We start from the raw sequence: 20,564 nt of genomic DNA on the forward strand, positions 1-20,564 counted from the left end.
CCAAAGAACACTAGGAATATTTCCTATCATTTTAAGAGTTGAATTTATTACTCATTGCACTGAGGGAAATGCATACCATGGGAAACCCTGGAGGTGTGTCAGTGAGAAGGTATTAGAAAATATTATTAAAGGATTTGTTTTTTTGTTAGCTGATTGCAGGGGTGCTCAGGAAACCAGAGTTCATTCTACAAATGTATATCTTTGTAAATCTTATTCTTAGAAGGGAAGACCAGAGGGAGACTGAGGCTATAATTGGCAAAGAGGCTCTAACTGGCCAGAATGGCTGTGTGTCCACTGTGGCTTGGACGATGTTCATATTTTGTCTGTGTTTAGACATGATTAAGGAGTCTTGCTCTTGTCTTCGTACATCGTGGTCACAGAGGGGCCTTGTCTGATGCTGATGTTCTTGTTCATGTTTATGTTAAACAGAAGAACACCAAGGCCCAGTGATAGTACCAAGGCCATCTCTTTCCCAGGTATAAACCATCTAGTCATAGTGCTGGACTCAACTGGTGTTCCAGTCACTGAGCCATGACTTTTATTGTGCTCTCCCACACTGTCAGCACTGGACCTCTGAGTCACAGTGAGACACATAGGGGTGTTCTGAGGTGGAGACATTTGGAGGAAATTAAAAGACAGATGTCCCTTCAAGCGCAATGACTCCTGTTCTTCCCCAGCTTCAGGCATGCTGCTGCTGCTGCTAAGTCACTTCAGTCGTGTCCGACTCTGTGCGACCCCATAGACGGCAGCCCACCAGGCTCCCCCGTCCCTGGGATTCTCCAGGCAAGAACACTGGAGTGGGGTTGCCATTTCCTTCTCCAATGCAGGAAAGTGAAAGTGAAGTCGCTCAGTTGTTCCCAACTTGTAGCGACCCCATGGACTGCAGCCTACCAGGCTCCTCCATCTATGGGATTTTCCAGTAAGAGTACTAGAGTGGGCTGCCTTTGCCTTCTCTGGCTTCAGGCATGACATGAAGCCATTTCCATGAGGTCAAGGGCATTTCAGCCTGTGGAGAATTTCAGAAAGAGAAAAGAGGGGGCTGCAAGGTAGAGGGCTGGACTCTGCCATAGCTTCCTTCCTGCAGTAGAGGTGTACTCTGCACTTACTGTCAGACCTGGGCTTGATGCTGTGTGACACCCACCACCACGTGGAAAATAAACTAGCAAAGGACCACGCTGAGAAACGGGGTAAAAGAAGACAGGGTACCACGAGGACCACTGGCAGTCTAAGCAGTGTTTCCTATACTTTTCTGAATATTGGAATCACCTGGATCTTTCTGGATCCCACTGCACTAATCGAATTCATCTGGGATACCACTCGGAGCATCGAGATTTTAAAAACTCCCTGGGTGATCAAATGTGCAGCAAACTTGGGAAATCACTGGTTTAGCCCATCCACCCTTATAGTTTAGGGTGGAGGGGCCGGGGTCATAAGGCTGTTTAACCATATGAAAGCTGCGGTCCCTCATTCTAGACACTTGGATTTAAATATAAAATCTGAAAATAAATTTCGAGGGGCTTTCAGACCCTAGGAAGAGAATCTGGGAATTCCTCGAGGGAGGCGGGTTGTCTCGTGAAAAACGCCCAATCAGGGTGATTTGAGCTCCCTGCAGAATGGCGCTGGCCCTGCTCTTTCACAGAAGCCCCGGTATTAGCGTCACCAAACCTAGCTCCCGCAGGGAGGTAAGCAGCCACCGAGCAGCCGGTGTGCGCACGTGTGAGAGTGTGCCCGCCGGCGTGCACGCGCGGGGCAGCCGGCGAGCGTGCGTTTCCGTTCGGGAGCCCGGGCGGCCTCCGGCTGCGGCTGCAGCAGCGTGCCCGGCGCCCCCTCCCGCCCAGTCCCCTCCCCCGGTGGCTCTCGCTCGCCCTCGTCCCTCCCCCAGCAGCGTCCGCCGCCTCCGGGTGCGGAGGGCAGCGCACTGCACGCGAACCCCTCCTGCAGGCGCCCGGGCGCTACTCGAGCGCCTTGCCCCGGGCGCGCCTGGCGCCCCCTCCCAGACGCCTAACGACGATGAGCCAAGACTCGGGGGTCGCGGAGAGCAGGTGAGCGCAGCCGCGGGGCTGGGTGGGGGCCGGGGTTTGGGAAGGAGGACGGGCAGAGCGGGGGTGGGGTGCGGCTGGCCCGGACATCGCCGCGTGGAGAAGGGGCTTTGCGGTCTTCAGCACCCTCTATCGTGGGCTCTGCTTTTCCCGTTTTCCGGACGGGGCGGGGGCTCCACTCCCGCCCCGGCATCCCCGCTCGAGCTGCACAAACAAAGCACCCTTCGGTGGCGGCGCCTGCCTGGCGCGGGCACGGAGCATGGGGGTAGCGACTCGCTCTCCAGCCCGGACTCCGATTCCGAACCCGCCGGCAGGCCCCGAGCGGCTGCACCTGGGTCGGGCGGGCTGCGCCGGGGTCGCGCGCAGGTGCTCGCGCGGGAAGCGGTGGCGCGCGGCTGCGAGGCCCCGGGCGCCCGGCCCGGAGGAGGAGCTATGGCCGGCGCTACTGCCCCCTGCCGTCTCGGCTTGCCGGCGCCAGCAACCCGGCCCTTCCGCAGCGGCGGCGCAAAGGCGGCGGCAGGTGGGCCCGATTTGTCCACATTCACCCGGCGGCAGCGGCTGCGGGCGGCGGGCCGGTGTGGAGGGGGCTGATCGCCCTGTGGCATCCCCTTTGCTCCCAGCGCGAGTGGACTCGCGCCCTTCCCGCCTCCGCGCTGACTCCCCGCCGCCCGGGCCGGCTTCTGCTGTCCTCGTCTGCTCCCATCTCTCAAGCTTCAGCTCTCCGGATCCCCTGCGTCCACTGCACCCGTGTCGGGGAGGACTTGGAAAGTTTTTCTGAACACCACCGGCGCTTTGGCCCCTTGACTTTCAAATGGTTTGAGCTGAGAGCGGGATTATTTCCGTAATCCCCTTTTGCCCATGCGTGAAACACCCCCATCATCCCCTTGCGCCCGTCATCCCTTCTACGCTCCCAGGGGGCCCTAATAGTGTCTTTAGCACAGAAGGCACGAGATCAACATTGCTTTTAGGATATCTCCTATTACTGTAAAGGTAGCCAATGCCTCTGTTTGTCATCAGCGTCCCACAGACCTTTAAAGGCAGCCTCTTTTCACGTGGGAATGTGTATTCAGAGCTGGTTTGGGCTGTAGTGGTCGAGTTCTCCAGAGCTCTCATCTGCAGAAGCAGACTTTTGGCATCGGATGCAGTTTCAGCACAAGACACGTGACGGCTTGTTTGTGAAATGTATCCTTTAGGTAATTCTCTCATTGCTGTAAGCACATGCCGGAAGCCCGCCCAAAACAGTGCAGAAACGCTGGGCAAAGATTCAGACTCTGCAGAGAACTTGCTTATGAGACAGTCCCTGCCACATCACAGTTTATGCACGATCAACTAGAGAATACGGAGCTTTAAAGTGTCTCACGACTTCAGTGTTTCGTGAATTATTCTTTGAACATTAGGCTTATAATCTTTTAGGAAGGAGGGAAGGATTTTTTTGTTTTGTTTTATGTGTGATTTTTTTTTTTTTTTCTTTTTGTCTCTGTTCTTTAAAACACTGTTGCAATCAGGAAGACAGTGTAGAAAAGTTTATTGTGGGGTTCTGCTGTTCAATGTCTTGACATTAGCATTAATAAAACCCCACTAGGACAAGAACTGGGTCCACTTGGGTCATCAAAAACACTTCCTTAGAGGTGGTCAGTTAGCAGGAAGACTTGCAAATGGTGGTTAAAGTGAATGTTGAATCAATCAAATACAGCAAAAGTAAAGTTTTGTTCCAAAAGAAAAGGGAAGTGAATTGAAGTATAGTGTGTGGAATTAGCATGCACGGTTATTTACACAAACAAAGCAGAGCTAACTCAACTTCTACCTACTCCTTCCTAGTTCAGTTCAGTCGCTCAGTCGTGTTTGACTCTTTGTGACCCCATTACTCTGAAATATGGGTCCTCCCTACCTCTTTTCATAAAAACTTGCTAGCCTGCAATTGCTGATCTTTCTGGTCTCTTCAGGAAGACTTACTAATGAGTCGTTTGCACATTTCAGTGTGGCACAAAGTCTGTACAATTGTGTGTCAAACAAGGGGGAGGTGTAATTCTCAGTAAACTGTAAAGCACCCTACAGGTGTTTGCTACTGTTACTTGTAATTTTTAGTAGCTGCCCGGTATGCCACTCTGATACTTAGTCATTCCCACATTTTTTGCCATTTAAACTGTTACTACTGATTTTTAAATACTAAGGAGGTCTCTATATCTAGGGACTTCCCAGATGGCTCAGTGGTAAAGAATCTGCCTGCCAATGCAGGAGGTGTGGGTTCAATCCCCGGTCCAGAAGAATCCCATGGAGAAGGAAATGGCAACCCACTCCAGTATTCTTGCTTGGAAAATCCCATGGACAGAGGAACCTGGTGGGCTACAGTCCATGAGGTTGAAAAAGAGTCGGATATGATTTAGTGACTCAGCAACAGCAACTTTATATCTAATTACCACATTGTATCTGTCATTTATCCAGTGAACCTTTTTTTTTTTTAATAGTGCAAACCATACACCAAACGATGTGTTAGATGCTGAGGATGTGGAATCCTTTGCTGTACACACATACACACCCCTCTTGTTCTTTAGTTCCCAAGAGTTATAAACGACTTACAAAGTACAACGTGCATGTGTGCTCAGTTGTGTCTGACTCTTTGCAACGCCGTGGACTGTAGCCTGCCAGGCTCCTCTGTCTGTGGGATTTTCCAGGCAAGAATACTGGAGTGGGTTGCCATTTCCTGCTCCAGGGGACCTTCACTATCCAGAGGTTGAACCTGTGTCTCTTGCATTTCTTGAGCAGCACAATAAAGCCATTAATTTAGGTGTGCATCAGAGCAGGGCTCAGGGAGGTGAGTAGAGAAGGGATCCCTTCATCTGGGCTGAGTAAGGGAATCACCCCACCCCATCCATTCCCAGTCAGGCCAGCTCTCCTTCTTGCCTGCCCTGGGCACTTGTGATTTCATTCTTTTCCCTCTTCTTCCTCCTCCCCTCCTTGACCCCTCACTGATAGAAGTGTTCCAGTTGCCTCCCTTCTCCCTTAAGCCAGCTCAGTTCCAGCTTTTCCTCCTGGTCCCACTTCCCTTTGGAGTACAGTATGCAGAGATTTCATTGACAGTTAGTTATAGGAGAAAGAAGGAAGTAGACCTTGAAACTGTTCACCCTAATTCCTATCACCCCACAGCTGCTATTTGGGCCATATCCCAAATGCAGTCATCTCTTCACTTTGCCCCCTACCACCCAGGCTCATTCTCCATTCATAAATGTGGCCCGCAAAGCTAAAGGCCTATATATTTTTCCTTTCCCAAGATGCTGAAAACCCTTCCGTGAGGTGTGTGTATGTACAGTCGTACAGAAAATCCAGCATTTTAAGTGTACAGCTGATAAATTATCACCAAGTGAACACATCTGTGTAACTACCACCCAGGTCAAGAAATAGAACCTGGCATCCTAAAAGCCCCCTTTTCCTTGTACTTTCCTATCCCTTCATCCCAAAGGGACCAGAGATAGTTTTGCTAGTTTGTAAACTTTATAAAAATAGACTCATACAGCATATGCCCTTTTGTGTCTGACTTCTTTTGTGCCATATTGTTTGTGAGATTCATCCTCTCAGTTGCGTGTAAGCAGTTTTGGATTCTCGTGGCTTACAGGACTCCATTTTAGGACGGAATCACATTTTGTTCATCCATTTTTCTCTTGATGAACATGGCAGTTGTTTCCAGGTTTTGCCTGTTACAACTAATGATGCGTGAATCCTTTAGCCTTTTGATATCCAAAAACCTACCTGTTTGACCACTATTTTTTTTTTTTCCTTCTGGTATAACTGAAGAAAAGGAAGGGAGGGAATAGATGAAGGAGCCAGCCTGGAGAGCCAGGCCTGTGGGTTTTCACCTTTGCTGGCACTAAATGTTTTCCAAAGCATTTAAGGCTGTGCTCTCATTCCGGGACCTGAACATAGAAGAAAAAAGTGATGGGATGGCTTACATCACAGGTGAACTGATTATAGGTGGTGGTTATGGGATGCTTAGAATAAAGGAAGCTGGGTGATGATGGGAAGCCTGCCCAGCTTGGGAAGTGTCCCTTGGGAGAACTGACAGCTGGTGGCTCATGACTCCCACATCTCTCCTCCACCTTCCCCCACCTGTCTGCCACTTTCCCCTATGGAGTCCTTGACCCCCCCTCCCCCACCTCTCCTCCCCGGCCCCAGCCTGGTCCCAGAGGGCTTGGAGTACAGGAAATCCTTCTGTCCCTATGCAAGGGGCTGTGTAGTTGGCTTCCAGACCTCAAGTCTGTGAAGACAGTTTCCTTGGAGTATGCTTTAAAGTTACCTAGCCTCCTGTGGGGTGTTTGTCATCTAGTACTACAACTTCTTGGGCAGGGAGGTCTGGCTTTTGTGGCCTGGAGACTGAGATTTTCTTTGGGGAAATGCTTGGATCTTTTGGGCTCAACATAAGCAGTTTCTGGCGTGCTGCGATTCATAGGGTTGCAAAGAGTCAGACACGACTGAGCAACTGAAGTGAACTGAACTGAGCCTGTGGGCTATCAGGGTTGCACAGCGTCAGACATTCCCCATGAGAGATGTTGACGACAGCAGATTCTGTAACCCTGCATTGTTGACTTCCTCCTTTGTGTTCAAACTTCAGATCTTCCCAAGAGGGAAGATTTAGAGACCACTCGGTGGACCAGATGATCTTTATTCAGCATCCTGGGGTTGCCATAGGCTTGGTTACAGAGTTGGAACTTCTCCACCTCCCTGTCTTTCCTCATCTCCTCCCTTTCTCCCTCTGATCACGCTTGCTTTCCTCCTGTTCCTGGATCTTGATCAGTTCCTTCCTGCCTCAGACAGAAGCTGTGTGACCTCTACTCCCCCAGCCCCAATTCTTCTCTTGCCTATTCCTGCTTGTCTTTTGTGGCTGAGTTTAAATGTCACTTCCTCAGGAAGCTGCCCCCCCTGCCACCCACCCCCACCCCAATTTTTCAATCTTAGACAGCACTTCCTTTCTCAGATGCAAGTAGACAGTCTTCCCCATCAGGCTGATGGGTTCTTGAAGCCACAGCGCCAGTTGCTCTATTCATTCATGCCTGGCACATAGTCCATCTGTTTTGTTAAATGGATGAATAGATGGCTAAACTAGGAGATCTGAGACAGGTTGTAAGATTGTCTCTGCTTCTAACTTGCTGTGTGATCTTGGGTGTTTATTAGTTTCACCTCTCCTAGAATGCATCTTTCCCTCTGTGAAATAATGCATCAGACTGGAAGATCTTTATAGGTTCCTTTCCGTTTCAGTTTTTTCTGAGTCTAACAGTGAGAGGATCCTGAGGGGTGGTAGCTTTCTCTGAAAATGCAAAAGCTGACCTTTCCATTGAGGTTTAAGTGGTCTTAAGTTTCATGCCTGTGTTCTTGGCATGAGAGCTGCATTCTTCCCAGTTCACCATAGCCTGCTCTGGGCTAAAATGATAGCTTATATTGCTTTTATTGTGCTCTTCCCACATCACATACATTTTATTTCCTGATCTGTCTTCTCTTCCGTTAGTGTGCCCCTTGGGACCAGGTTCCTGTGTCATTTTTATATCCCCTCCGCTCATCACAGCGGATTTCAGTTGATGAAAAGAGATCTGTATTATAGAGAATAGTATTTTCATCGAGTTTATTCTCTGGAAAGTATAACTATTTTATGATTATGCAGATTAACTTTAGTTTGTGACTAACATAAACTCTTTTCCACTTTCTTAACCCATTTAACTTTTTTTGACCTATTTCCTGAAGGTTGATAGGAGCTGAAATAAGTAAAACACTAGTTGGTTTCATTCTGATGAAGAGTTAGAGGAGGATTTGGGCCTCATCATAGGTTTGTGCGCATGCATGCTCAGTCACTTTAGTCGTGTCTGACTCTTTGTGACCCTATGCTATGTAGCCCGCCAGACTCCTCTGTCCATGGGCTTCTCCAGGCAAGAGAATTGGAGCGGGTTGCCGTGCCCTCCTCCAGGGGATCTTCCTGACCCAGGGACTGAACCTGTATCTCTTGTGGCTCCTGCATTGCAGATCGATTCTTTACCTGAATCGACCCATTATGGGTTTAATTATGCCTAATAACTTTTTATTATTTACTGCAAGGTGACTCTAGTTGAGAATTACCTTCACAGACAGTGACACCTGAGGAACAGAGACTAGAAAGTATTAAGTGTTTTGTCTTTACCTGCTTGGCAGAATTTTAGGCTTTTTGTTGTGAAATGTACTGATAAAAGCTTGGGCTCTGCAGTCAGATGGACTGGGTTTGTGGATAAGTTACCCAGCCTTATTTCCTCATCTGTGAAATGGGGATGATACTAGTTCAGCATCAGGCACTAAAAAGTTTGTTGCAAGGAGCCCATTGATGCCTGCCAGGTCCTTGGCTCAGGTTCAGGCACACAATAAATATTAAAAAAAAGTATTAGCTATTATATTATGGTTTAAATATAATAAAATGTTATATTAGTAATTATATTGATACATATTAATATATATATTATATGGTGTGCTGCAGTCCATGGGATCTTGAAGAGATGGACACAACTTGGCAACTGAACAACAATTATGGTTTTATTTTCACTTTAAGGATTGTTAAAATCTTTAACTGGAGAATTATTACTCATGGAGCCAGATTTGACTGAAACCCTTCTGACGCCTACTATCCACCTGTCCAGGCTGCAGTCAGGTGGGAGAAAGGCTCCCTCTGGTTGGATTTTACAGTGCCAAGATGCAGCGTTTTTCTCCCCCCACTAAGGGAAAGAGACCTGTACTAGACAGGGCCTGGGAGCTGGTAGGCATAAGGCAGCATTGACATTACACCCAGTCATCACGATTGAGTCGGGATGAAAATGTAAGGAATTTTAAAAGTGATACTTAAGTAAATGTCCACTTCCATTCCCTACTGATCTTCAGCCCCTAAATTACACTGGGAACATCTGGAATGGGTCCTCCCTCTCCATGTTTAGTTTTCCTTTTAACAAACCACATGGAAAAGCAGACAGGAAGAAGATGTGGGGCACTAGCATCCATGTGGCGTGTCAGAGAGGAAGAAAATCTTCCTCCACCCTTCTGGGTTCTTCTAGTCTAAGGATTAAATTGACATGTGTCAGATTAACAGGAGAAAAACAAACAAAAGTTATAATAACTGGTGTACATGGAAGAGGGGCTTCCCAGGTGGTGCTAGTGGTAAAGAATTCACCTGCCAGTCCAGGAGACCTAAGAGAGCCCAGTTCGATCCCTGGGTTGGGAAGATCCCCTGGAGGAGGAAATGGAATATCTCCAGAGTTCTTATCTGGAGAATCCCATGGACAGAGGAGTCTGGTGGGCTACATACAGTCCATGAGGTTGCAAAAGAGTCACACATGACTTGGCGACAACAGCCATATATGGGAGATACCAAGGAAAACTTGAGTAACTCTCCAAAATGGCCAAAGCCCTCACCTTGAATACCGGCCTCAGCAGGCAGACAAGGATGTTGAGGATGGGGAGACTCAGTTCTGGGAGGTCCCCAGGAAGAGCACAGTAAACCCTGGTGAGGTTGTCCTGAGATTTCTGTCCCTGCCCTTTCACTGATAAGATACAGATTTGGACTTCTTACACATGGAGATTTCCCATACAAATGTTAATGTTTCTTCCAAAAGGCTAACTCCTGCTGGGTTTTGAATGTTTTTCCTTTGCCTGCTGTTTCTTAGAGAATAACCAGCTTAAAATAATTAATATGCCAAAGAGACATATTTTAGGGTAGCAGATTCTGCTACCTCTAAAGCAGATTCCAGAGCCAGTGCAAGGGCTCTGTGGGTCCCCTGGGTTACTTCCTTCACTGGGCTGTGACTTTGGTGTTGCCCAGTGGGCGGCTCCTTCACCTCGGGCTAAGCCCCTTCCCCCATAACTGTTGGGTGTTTTGATACAGAGAGCTGACCCTCTACCCTGCAGCCTCATTTTGTGGTGAAAATAAAGGTTTTCCATAAAGGTTTTCTGGTTTTTAGCAGAAGTTCTGATATCTATGCACATGCATATACATCTGGAAATAAAGATAAACAGCTGTAGAAAGGGGACTATGAAAGGGACAGTCAAGAGAAGTTTGTCACTGTTTTAAGCAGACATATTTTGTACAGTAAGGATGTCTGACTCTTAATACATGTTCTCATCAGTCCAGTTCAGTCGCTCAGTCATGTCCAACTCTTTGCAACCCCAAAGACTGCAGCACGCCAGGCTTTCCTGTCCATCACCAACTCCTGGAGCTTGCTCAAAATCATGTCTATTGAGTCGATGATGCCATCTAACTATCTCATCCTCTTTCGTCCCCTTCTGCTCCTGACATCAATCTTTCCCAGCATCAGGGTCTTTTCCAATGAGTCAGTTCTTCACAGCAGGTGGCCAAAGTATTGGAATCAGCATCAGTCCTTCCAGTGAATATTCAGGATTGATTTCCTTTAGGATTGACTAGTTTGATCTCCTTGCAGTCCAAGGGACTCTCAAGAGTCTTCTCCAACACCACAGTTCAAAAACATCATTCTTCGACGCTAAGCTTTCTTTACAGTTCAATTCTCACATCCATACATGACTACCGGAAAAAGCATAGCTTTGACTAGATGAACCTTTGTTGGCAAAGTAATGTCTCTGCTTTTTAATATGCTGTCTAGGTTGGTCATAGATTTTCTTCCAAGGATCAAGTGTCTTTTAATTTCATGGCTGCAGTCACCATCTGCAGTGATTTTGGAGCCCAAGAAAATAAGTCTCTCACTGTTTCCATTGTTTCCCCATCTATTTGCCATGAAGTGGCAGGCTTCAACATTACGTGAACTCTGAACTTCCAGATGTTCAAGCTGGATTTAGAAAACACAGAGGAACCAGAGATCAAATTGCCAACATCCGTTGGATCATCAAGAAAGCAAGAGAGTTCCAGAAAAACATCTACTTCTGCTTTACTGACAGAATAAATTCTTCAAGAGATGGGAATACCAGACCACCTTACCTGCCTCCTCAGAAATCTGTATGCAGGCCAAGAAGCAACAATTAGAACTGGACGTGGAACAACAGACTCGTTCCAAATTGGGAAAGGAAAATATGTCAAGGCTGTATGTTGTCACCCTGCTTATTTATCTTATATGCAGAGTACATCATGCAAAATGCCAGGCTGGATGAAGCACAAGCTGGAATTAAGATTGCTGGGAGAAATAGCAATAACCTCAGATGGACAGATTACACCACCCTTGTGGCAGAAAGCAAAGAACTAAAGAGCCTCTTGATGAAAGTGAAAGAGGAGAGTGAAAAAGCTGGCTTCAAACTCAACATTCACAAAACTAAGATCATGGCATCTGGTCCCATTACATGTTCTCATAATTACTTTTAAATTAAAAGGTACAATGCCTGCATTATAAGAGTATGAGTCTGGAGAAAAACAATGCCATGGCTGGTCTGCTCTTGTATGCATTTTGTTGGGAACCATGTTTTAGTCTTTCTTAATGTCTTGAAACATTTCCTAATTTCAGGCTTACCACCACTCTCTGGCCTTCTGAGCCGGAGGTTAAGATTAAAAAATAAGAGGACTTGGGTCTGAAAATGAAAATGCATAGTTTTCATCGGACATGAAGCTTGGGAAATACCAAATACTTGGGAATGTTTATCAGAAAAAACCTTGAGTCAAGGAGGTTTTCAAAATCTGGAGGCTCCTGACTGACTTGACTGAAGAAGAGAAAGGAAGGGACTAGCAGTTCATCTGCTGCTTTGGCTCTGTTCTTCCTTAGTTTACTGTCACTGCCAGGATTGGGTTCAGCCGGTGAAGTGGTGGGGCGTGAAGGGAGACATGGTCCCAGGGGCTTTGAAGTCCTAATGGCCTAGGGTCAAGTGCTCCTTTTCTGTTTGTTAGCTGTGTGACCTCAAGGAAGTTAATGAACCTCTCTGAGCCCCAGTCTCTGCATTTGTCAAATGGCCTTCATAGGCTTATTGGGATGATTCAATGAGAAAATCCAGAAAGATTTTAAACACCCATAAGTGCAAATAACACCATTGTTGTTTTCTTCCTGGTTTTTCATTTATTCATCAAAGATTCTGATTTGATGGGCCCAGAAAAATGGTTTTTAGAAAGCTCTCTGAGAGTTCTAATGTCTTCAAGTCCACACCTTGTGATGAGCAGTTTGGGCATCATGGTGGAGGGCAGGGCTGTTATATGCACAAACTCTACGTGTCAGTGGGGCACACATAGCTGAGCTGCACACCTGCAAGGCTCCTGGCAGTGACTCTTTTCGGGGGAGGGTGCAGAGGGTGGTGTGTATGTGTGTGTGTGTATTATGCAGGGTGTGCTTGGGACACTGAAGAACATTCTCTCTGGGGGAGCAGGAAGGGTGGGTGACAAGGGAGCAGGGTGGGGGTCCATGCGTGCGGTGCCAGGAAGCTCAGGCCAGGAAGTAGTGAGAAGCCACAGAAGGGCAAAGACATGATATGGTCCTGCAGAAGGCAGACCAAGAGAGTGAGACAGTAATTGTTAGAGAGCGCGAGAACCAGTGAGAGAGAGAGCTTGCAGGCAGGCAGAAGCGGTGTGCAGCGAGGAGGGGAGAAGTTTGAGAGATGGGTTGGAGGAAGCATAGGAGGAGTCTGATTGTGCTGCTTGCCAAGAAAGGGGGAGCAAGAGTTAGTGATGACTCGGAGGTTCCAGTTAGGTGACCTGGTGATTCTATGCAAAGACAGGTTGGGAGGAGCAGGTTTTCTTGAAGAGGAGAGGCAAGGACTAGCTTGTGCTGACTGTATATAAAGTGCTGAAGTGACCTTCGGGCCTTAAGTACCTTGAAGTCAGGGAGGAGGCCTGGGAAGGGGTCAGTGATCAAGGATCTGAAGCTTTGGCCTGAAGGCAGGCCTGAGGCAGTGTGTGGAGGGTGCACTGAGGTGGTCCTGGGACAAAGCAAATTGCCAGGAGCTGATGGAGCTGGGAGATGAAGCACCTGGAGGTGGGAGAGGCCACCGAGCAGAGAGGAGGGAAGAGACCAGGTGAGGGGCGCTGGAAGCCACCATGGAGCCTGTCACGTGCTTCATTGAAAGGGAGGTGGTCCCTAAGGATGGAGAGGGCCCCTTGGCTTTGTCGGGCAGGGGTCCTCGGTGCCTCTAGCTCGAGTGGTTTCCATACGTGGGAAAAAGCAAAAGGCTGGTGGCTTTGAGTCTGGGAGAGGATGGGGAGTGGGAAACGGAGATGGGGAGTTCTCCCTTGAGACCTTCCGTGGGACTGAGCAGGGCAGAGCCGGGGTGGGGATGCAAACACCAGGTCAGGCAGTGGAAGGACCAGTTAATTGAATGCGGGAGCTGTCCAGGCCCTTCATTTCCCGGAAGTGCTCTATGGGAGGGAGGAGGCTGGAGAAGCAGGTGAGGAGACCTTGGAGTGAGTGGGCGAGCAGCCCTCTGTAGGAACCAGGAGGAGGGATTGGAGGCCAGTGTGGCGGGGCGAGGTGGATGGATGGGCTGGAGATGTGGGGTGTGGGGATTCAGCACAGTGACCCTGTGCGCGGTGCTGCTGGTACCCGGGGTGTGAGCAGACTGGCAGGGCTTCACCTGCACACTCCAAAGTCACCTCTATCCCTGTGGTTTTGAGTCCGGCTGGAGTGGGGAGTGAGGGGGCAAGAAGAGCCTTGAGGAGGGAGAGAGTCATTCCACCTGCCAACATTTCTGGAGAAACATAGTATGATCATTTTGAAGACTTTCATAATTATTTGTATAAAATTAGTATCCGTTTATAAAACTGTTTTTCTTTTCTTGTTCTAGTGATGATCACCATGGCTCTTTAGAAGAAAAAGGTATGAACTCTAAGTCAACGTTGAGTAACTGAAAAACTTAAGCTGCACTGTGTGGAAATTTTCATTTTTAGAAAATGATTTCTTTATTCATTTTATTTATGGGCTGCAATTGCCTCATTACATTCATGCAGTCACCAACTTACAGAAATGTGTTAAAATAATCAGTAGGTTAGGATGATAAGATAATGACAGTTTTTTAGAATTTTCTTTAAGATTATTTGTCAACAGATATTTAAAACAATGAAGTGTAAAGAATTCATACCTTTGTGGTTTTTATAACTTAAGAATAGAGAACAAATACTCTTACATCTCTTTCCTTTTAAACTCTGGCTCTAATGTTCTTTTTAACCTTATTTTAAATTTAGTAGAGTAAGAATAGAGAAGCATTGTCAATGGAATTCTATAATTGTTCTATGCATGAGTAGATATTTTCTTTAATACTTGAGTGTTATCATCAATTATAGATACTTAATGAAAATAGTAACACCTAATTCTGTCCCTGAAACTGGATCAAGTAAAACCTCTGCTGTTAAAAGAAGGTCATGGTCTAGGTTTAGGGGTTGCTGAGGCTTGAGTCCCTTCTCTCAGTTTCTCTCTCTGACCAGCAAAGTGCTGGCGCCTTCCTTACTTTGATATGGTCCTAATTTCATTTGTCTACTGCGTGGTCCTTCCTTGTCCTCACACTTGCTGTTGGCTAGGACATGGGTTTTCTCCTAATTTCTGCAGAGTGCCCATCACGTGGTGGACAGTAAGTCAGTGAAGGGACAGTAGTCTCTGCCTGCGCCGAGGGGAAGCAGTCAACCAGTAATCGAGCCCCTTCTGTTCACCAGCCTGGCGTGGGTGAATGTTCCAGACAAATGAAATGAAAGAGTGCTAGGTCCTGTTGCATGAGCCATCTAATTGAGCATGGCATAAATACGGATGAGGGGCATGGTAACTAAGTGGCAGTCCTTCCCTACACAGAAGTACTCTTGCTCTAGTTGATATTGTTGGTAACTTCTGCAACACTTACCCCTTCTTGTCCTTTACTATAATATCTCCATTCCCATGCACCTACACTGGCCTCGGGTCTTATCACTTCATAGCTGAATCTCTGCAGCAGAGTTTTAGACTCTCTGGAGTCTAATGCATCCTGAACAACAGTACCCCCCGCCCACCGCCCCCAAAGTCCACCAGCATCTTTGGGAACACCATGGCCCATTTCAGCTGGAAGCACTCATGTAATTCTCCCTGTAGGAGAAACACCCCCCAAGGCCAGCTCTTCTCAATTGCGTTTGAGGTCCTCCCTAGTCTGGTCCCAACTTACCTGGATCCTCACCTCTAACCTATCTGTGTCATTTCACTAAATCGGTGATGGTTGTTTGCATCAATTGACTGTTCAGTGGGAAAGGACTCTGAGTCTTTTCTATAGTAACACTATTGTCTGCTCTTCAATTACAAAATCTAAAACCAGGTGCTTTTTTTCCCTTTCTGGTGTCAAGTTACTTAATCACCAGGGATGTTTTTGGGGAGCAGCTAAGTTGATCAAAGAGTGCCACTCCTTTGGCACAGAACTAAGAGGTTGCCAGGGACCCAACCAAAGGCCATTATAAAGTTTATTGGCTTTCTGTTTGCCTTCTCTTGGAAAAGGCTTAAGGTTGCTTGGTCTAAATCTTTTTTCCTTTGAGAATATGGCCTTGCTTACCATTGGTAACTGGATGTTAATTTGACTTGCAGTGCTGCTTTGGGTTTAAAGACGTGATTTATAGAAGAGGATACTTCTGTTATTTTTGGTTTAGCAATATTTTACAAAAATGAACACAAACTTCTACTTTATCCTTGTATTTATACTACTAAACTTGATTTCTTTCTCAAAATTTAGATTACCCCAGCCCCAACCTAGATACTTCAGGGGACTCTAAATCAGGTAAGAGATATGATTAACATTGGTAAATGCCCAAATGAAATTTTTATAAAATAACCAATTCATCGCAAGATAAATAACAATTAATTTTTCTGTTTCACTTCAAGCAATCTGCATGAAAGATAGGAACTTTCATCTTTCTACTTAAAAGAGCTGATTAAGTTTTAAACTTTCATGGTTACTTAGCCTAGAGAAATCAGTAACTTAAAATTCGGTGATGAAGCTGTACTTAATGAAACTGAGAATTTATCTGATGAGGCAACTGGACCATTTTCTAGATTGGTTTCACTAACCTAATACAGGGTCCTCTGTGAGCCAAACCAGGTGGTGGATACTTGGCTGGGGTAGTCCTGGGAGGTTTCCCTGAGAAGGTGATGGTTGACTTGAACTCTGAAGGATGCATTGCGGTAACAGGGCAAAGGTGGGGACAAAAGTTATCTGAGTTCAAAAGACTTGCAGGTGTAAATGTCCCCATGTGGGAAAGTGCACAGTGCTTGTTTGTGGAGACTGAAGAAGGTCAGATGACTGGAATCAGAGAGCGAGGGGAAGGGTGGCAGGGCCAAAGTGCGTTTATAGAGACAGGTGGGGGCTAGATTGCATAGGACCTTTGGATTAAAAAATCTTTTCTCCACAGTGGATGTACAAATGCCCAATAAGCACATGAAAGATGCTCAATATTATTTCAGCGAAATACAATTCAAACCCACAGAAAGATGCCATTTCACAGCCACTAGGGCGGCTACAATGAAAAAGATAATAGCAAGAATTGTCAAGGATGTGGAGAAATTTGAACCCTCATACACAAGCTCAGCATTCAGAAAACTAAGATCATGGCATCTGGTCCCATCACTTCATGGGAAATAGATGGGGAAACAGTGGAAACAGTGTCAGACTTTATTTTTTTGGGCTCCAAAATCACTGCAGATGGTGATTGCAGCCATGAAATTAAAGATGCTTACTCCTTGGAAGGAAAGTTAGGACTAACCTGCTGCTGCTGCTGCTGCTGCTGCTAAGTCGCTTCAGTCGTGTCCGACTCTGTGTGACCCCACAGACGGCACCCCCATCCCTGGGATTCTCCAGGCAAGAACACTGGAGTGGGTTGCCATTTGCTTCTCCAGTGCAGGAAAGTGAAAAGTGAAAGTGAAGTCGCTCAGTTGTGTCCGACTTTCCAGACCCCATGGACTGCAGCCTACCAGGCTTCTCTGTCCATGGGAGTTTCCAGGCAAGAGTAACCTGCTGCTGCTGCTGCTAAGTCGCTTCAGTCGTGTCTGACTCTGTGCGACCCCATAGACAGCAGCCCACCAGGCTCCCCTGTCCCTGGGATTCTCCAGGCAAGAACACTGGAGTGGGTTGTCATTTCCTTCTCCAATGCATGAAAGTGAAAAGGGAAAGTCGCTCAGTTGTGTCCAACTCTTAGCGTTGTGATGGATGTACAGTTGTTGTTGCTTAGTTGCTCAGTCGTGTCCAACTCTTTTCGAACCCATGAACTGTAGCCCGCCAGGCTCCTCTGTCCATGGGGATTCTCCAGGCAAGAGTACTAGAGTGGGTTGCCATGCCCTGCTCCAGGGGATCTTCCCAACCTAGGGATCGAACCCAGTTCTCCCTCACTACAGGCGGATTCTTTACCATTGGAGCCACCAGGGAAATGTAAATATATGAAAAGCCATTGAGTTGTACACTTTGAATTGTGTAGTGTGCAGACTTCAATGCGGGAGACCCAGGTTCGATCCCTGGACTGGGAAGATCCTCTGGAGAAGGAAATGGCAATCCACTCCAGTACTCTTGTCTGGAAAATCCCATGGACAGAGGAGCATGGTAGGCTACAGTCCATGGGGTCGCAAAGAGTTGGACACGACTGAGCGACTTCACTCACTCACTCACTCAAGGTTGTTATAGAAAAATAAAAAAAGTTATATCAGAAGAAAAAAATCCAAAGCTTGTCATCCAGAAAAAAATCCATGTTTTCTTGAAAAAACTTAAGCTCAATTATTTCTGTGATTGAGAAATCACAGAAGTCACAGGGCCGTTCGTCCCGAACCATTTTCTGGGACTGTGGTCTTTGCATGCTTGATTTACTCCTGTGATTAGGTTTATGTGCAACAGAATATATTTAGGACGGACAAGTAGCAAAAGTTGTCCCTCTAATTTGTTTCCTTGCCCTTGTCATTTCTGAAAACAGGGCCACCTGGCAATCTTGTTGCCAGATGGGAGTTTTTATCTTTATATCTGGAAGATTAAGTGTATTTCCCCCTTTTTCATCAAGGTAATTTTGTACTGGTTTGATGATTACATCAGTTATCTTTATGAGGTTTCCGTGTTCCTAGTGACTAAAGAAGATTGGTCCCTAAAGTTGTGCTAAATACCCTTTCAAATAAAAAAGTAGGAGAATGATGGTTTCGTAATATGCAACCAAAATGAAGACTGGAAGGAGACTGTGCAAGGACCGCTGTCTAAGGAAGGAGGAGAAAGCCTGCTGCTGGCAGCAGTGTCTGAAATTGAGAGTTACAAACGTTTGAATGCGGAGTGTAGTAGATAATTCAGATTCTCGAGTGAGGGGAGAGACACTTCAGGTCAGAGTGGGGTGAAGCCTTCTCAGCTGGACGAAGGGAGGCTGGTCAGGAAGTGTAGGTGGGAATCCCCTGGCGGTCCGGTGGTTAGGACTCCACACTTTCACTGCTGAGGACCGGGCTGCTAGCCCTGGGAGGGCATGGGACTTGGGATTTCAGTTTGCCTGCTGCCACATTGCCTCTGTTCCCTTTCCCACCTTTCTGTCCTTCCTTTCAATTTTTTTTAAGGTTTATTTTTAAAAGTTTAGCCTATTTTTAGTGGAATGAAATGGGTCACAGGGGTGTAGGTTTTGTCTGGATCTAGGCTGGCATTCAGGACAGCTGGGTGTAGTCAAGGTGGAACCCATCAGGATGAGAAAATGAGAGAAAAGAAACTCAGAGTTGGGGGCTGTTTGCATGCTAGCTTCCCAAAACAGGGATCCAGCTGCCAGAGCTCTAACCTACACAAACGTGGGGAGGGTTTAGTGCTGGTGGTAGCAGGCTTGGGCTGGCCTGTCACTAGAGTTTAGGAGTGTGACCTGGTAGTAAAAACCGCTACCGCTTAAAAATCGTGACTACTGTGTATGAGGCCCCGGGCTGGTCACTCTCCACAGACATCTTATTTAGTTCTCAGATATGTGCCATGAGACAGAAAAATGGTCCTGGGGGCTTGAGGGGGCTTGCAGGGCAGAGAAGCAGAAATAGAATAAGGAGTCTTAGGCCCCAAATCAGAGGGAAGGTGAATTGAAGGGATGGCCCCAGACTCCACTTCCCAGGGACCTGGAGCAGAAGGTGGGCCTCACCTGGGGCTGGTCCAGGCAGAATTAATCCCTGCAGAGGTTCTAGGGGCTTCCTAGGTGGCGCTAGTGGTAAAGAACCTGCCTGTCAATGCAGGAGATATAAGAGACGCAGGTTCGATCCCCGGGTCAGGAAGATCACCTAGAGGAGGGTACAACAACCCACTCCAGTGTTCTTGCCTGGAGAATTCCATGGACTGAGGAGCCTGTGGGCTACAGTCCATGGGGTCTCAGAGAGTTGTACACGACTTAGCATGCATGCGCGCACACACATACATGCAGAAGTCCTAGATTGCAAGGGAATTGGCAGATAAAGACATGGTGGGGGCTGCTCGGTTCTTTAAAGCTGGGCAAAGCATCTCATGGAGCATCTCTAGGGATGGGTGCTAGGGGGATCAGGTGGTGAGACATGGCCTCAGTCCTCCAAGGCTCAGGCACCAACAGCTCAGCAAGCGGCCACTGCTTGACAGAGGGATATACGGATGGATCGGAGAGAGGCACGGCTCATCTGACTTGGTGGAGCAGAGTGAGTTGGTCAGCAGAAGTGACTGGGCTAGCTTCTCATGGATACCTTGGGGTCTGGAGGTGGGGTCTGGGGAAGGGCTATCCAGGCAATGGGATGGTGTGTCTGAGACTTGGAGGAAGGAGTCATAATCACGCTGGGGTACAGCTTGGGGAACAAGGAAGTGATTATGGTGGGTTGGTTTTAGTCCATGGTTCTCAGCCCTGGCTGTACATTCCAGTTATCTGGGGCCCTTTACCAAAAATGCTAGCCCCGATTAGTTAATTAGTACCCCCTAAGGAAGCCGATGGCACCCCACTCCAGTACTCTTGCCTGGAAAATCCCATGGACGGAGGAGCCTGGTAGGCTGCAGTCCATAGGGTCGCTAAGGGTCAGACACGACTGAGTGACTTCACTTTCACTTTTCACTTTTATGCATTGGAGAAGGAAATGGCAACGCACTCCAATGTTCTTGCCTGGAGAATCCCAGGGACGGGGGAACCTGGTGGGCTGCCATCTCTGGGGTCGCACAGAGTTGGACACGACTGAAGTGATTTAGCAGCAGCAGCAGCAGCAAGGAAGCCAGAATCCCAGGCATGGCTGTGTGTGTGTGGAAAGCTCTCTAGGTGGCATCAGTGTGCAGCCAAGGTTGAGAACCACTGCTCTGTGCTTCAAGCCCTGGAGGTCCAAGGCCGTGTCTTATCACTTTTGATTTCCCAGCCCTGTTTCAGTGCCTCGCCTTCCACTCAGGAATCATCTCATGAGGAACCTGCCTCCTCCTCCCCTTCTTCCCACTCATCCTGTCCATCACCAGGTCCTGGGTGTTAAACTGCTGAAGCAATAAGAAGCATGTTTGCACGTGAAACACCATGGTTAAGAATGCAAGTTCAAGCTAGATTACCCAAGTTGATATCTTAGCTTCAGACTCCCTGGGTGGAGAGTAGGGGTAGTGGGGTTGGTGGTGGTGGTGGTCTTACATAAGGAAATTAACTGACCTCAGCCTACCTCATTGGGCAGTTGTGAGGGC

At 47.4% G+C, this 20,564-nt stretch overlaps 1 protein-coding gene across 1 annotated transcript in view; it reads left to right on the forward strand.

The window, feature by feature from the left end:
* The first annotated feature begins 531 nt into the window (after positions 1-531).
* LOC113898048 overlaps positions 532-20,564 on the forward strand; it is a 42,207-nt gene continuing 22,174 nt past the window's right edge. Inside the window, exons 1-4 of the mRNA XM_027550851.1 lie at positions 532-583; positions 1,688-2,042; positions 13,758-13,789; positions 15,651-15,695. Of these exons, the coding sequence (XP_027406652.1) occupies positions 532-583; positions 1,688-2,042; positions 13,758-13,789; positions 15,651-15,695 (484 nt within the window). The remainder of the gene's footprint in view (positions 584-1,687; positions 2,043-13,757; positions 13,790-15,650; positions 15,696-20,564) is intronic.

Source organism: Bos indicus x Bos taurus, chromosome 1 (genome assembly GCF_003369695.1).
Source record: "Bos indicus x Bos taurus breed Angus x Brahman F1 hybrid chromosome 1, Bos_hybrid_MaternalHap_v2.0, whole genome shotgun sequence".
NCBI classification, from domain to species: Eukaryota; Metazoa; Chordata; class Mammalia; order Artiodactyla; family Bovidae; genus Bos; species Bos indicus x Bos taurus.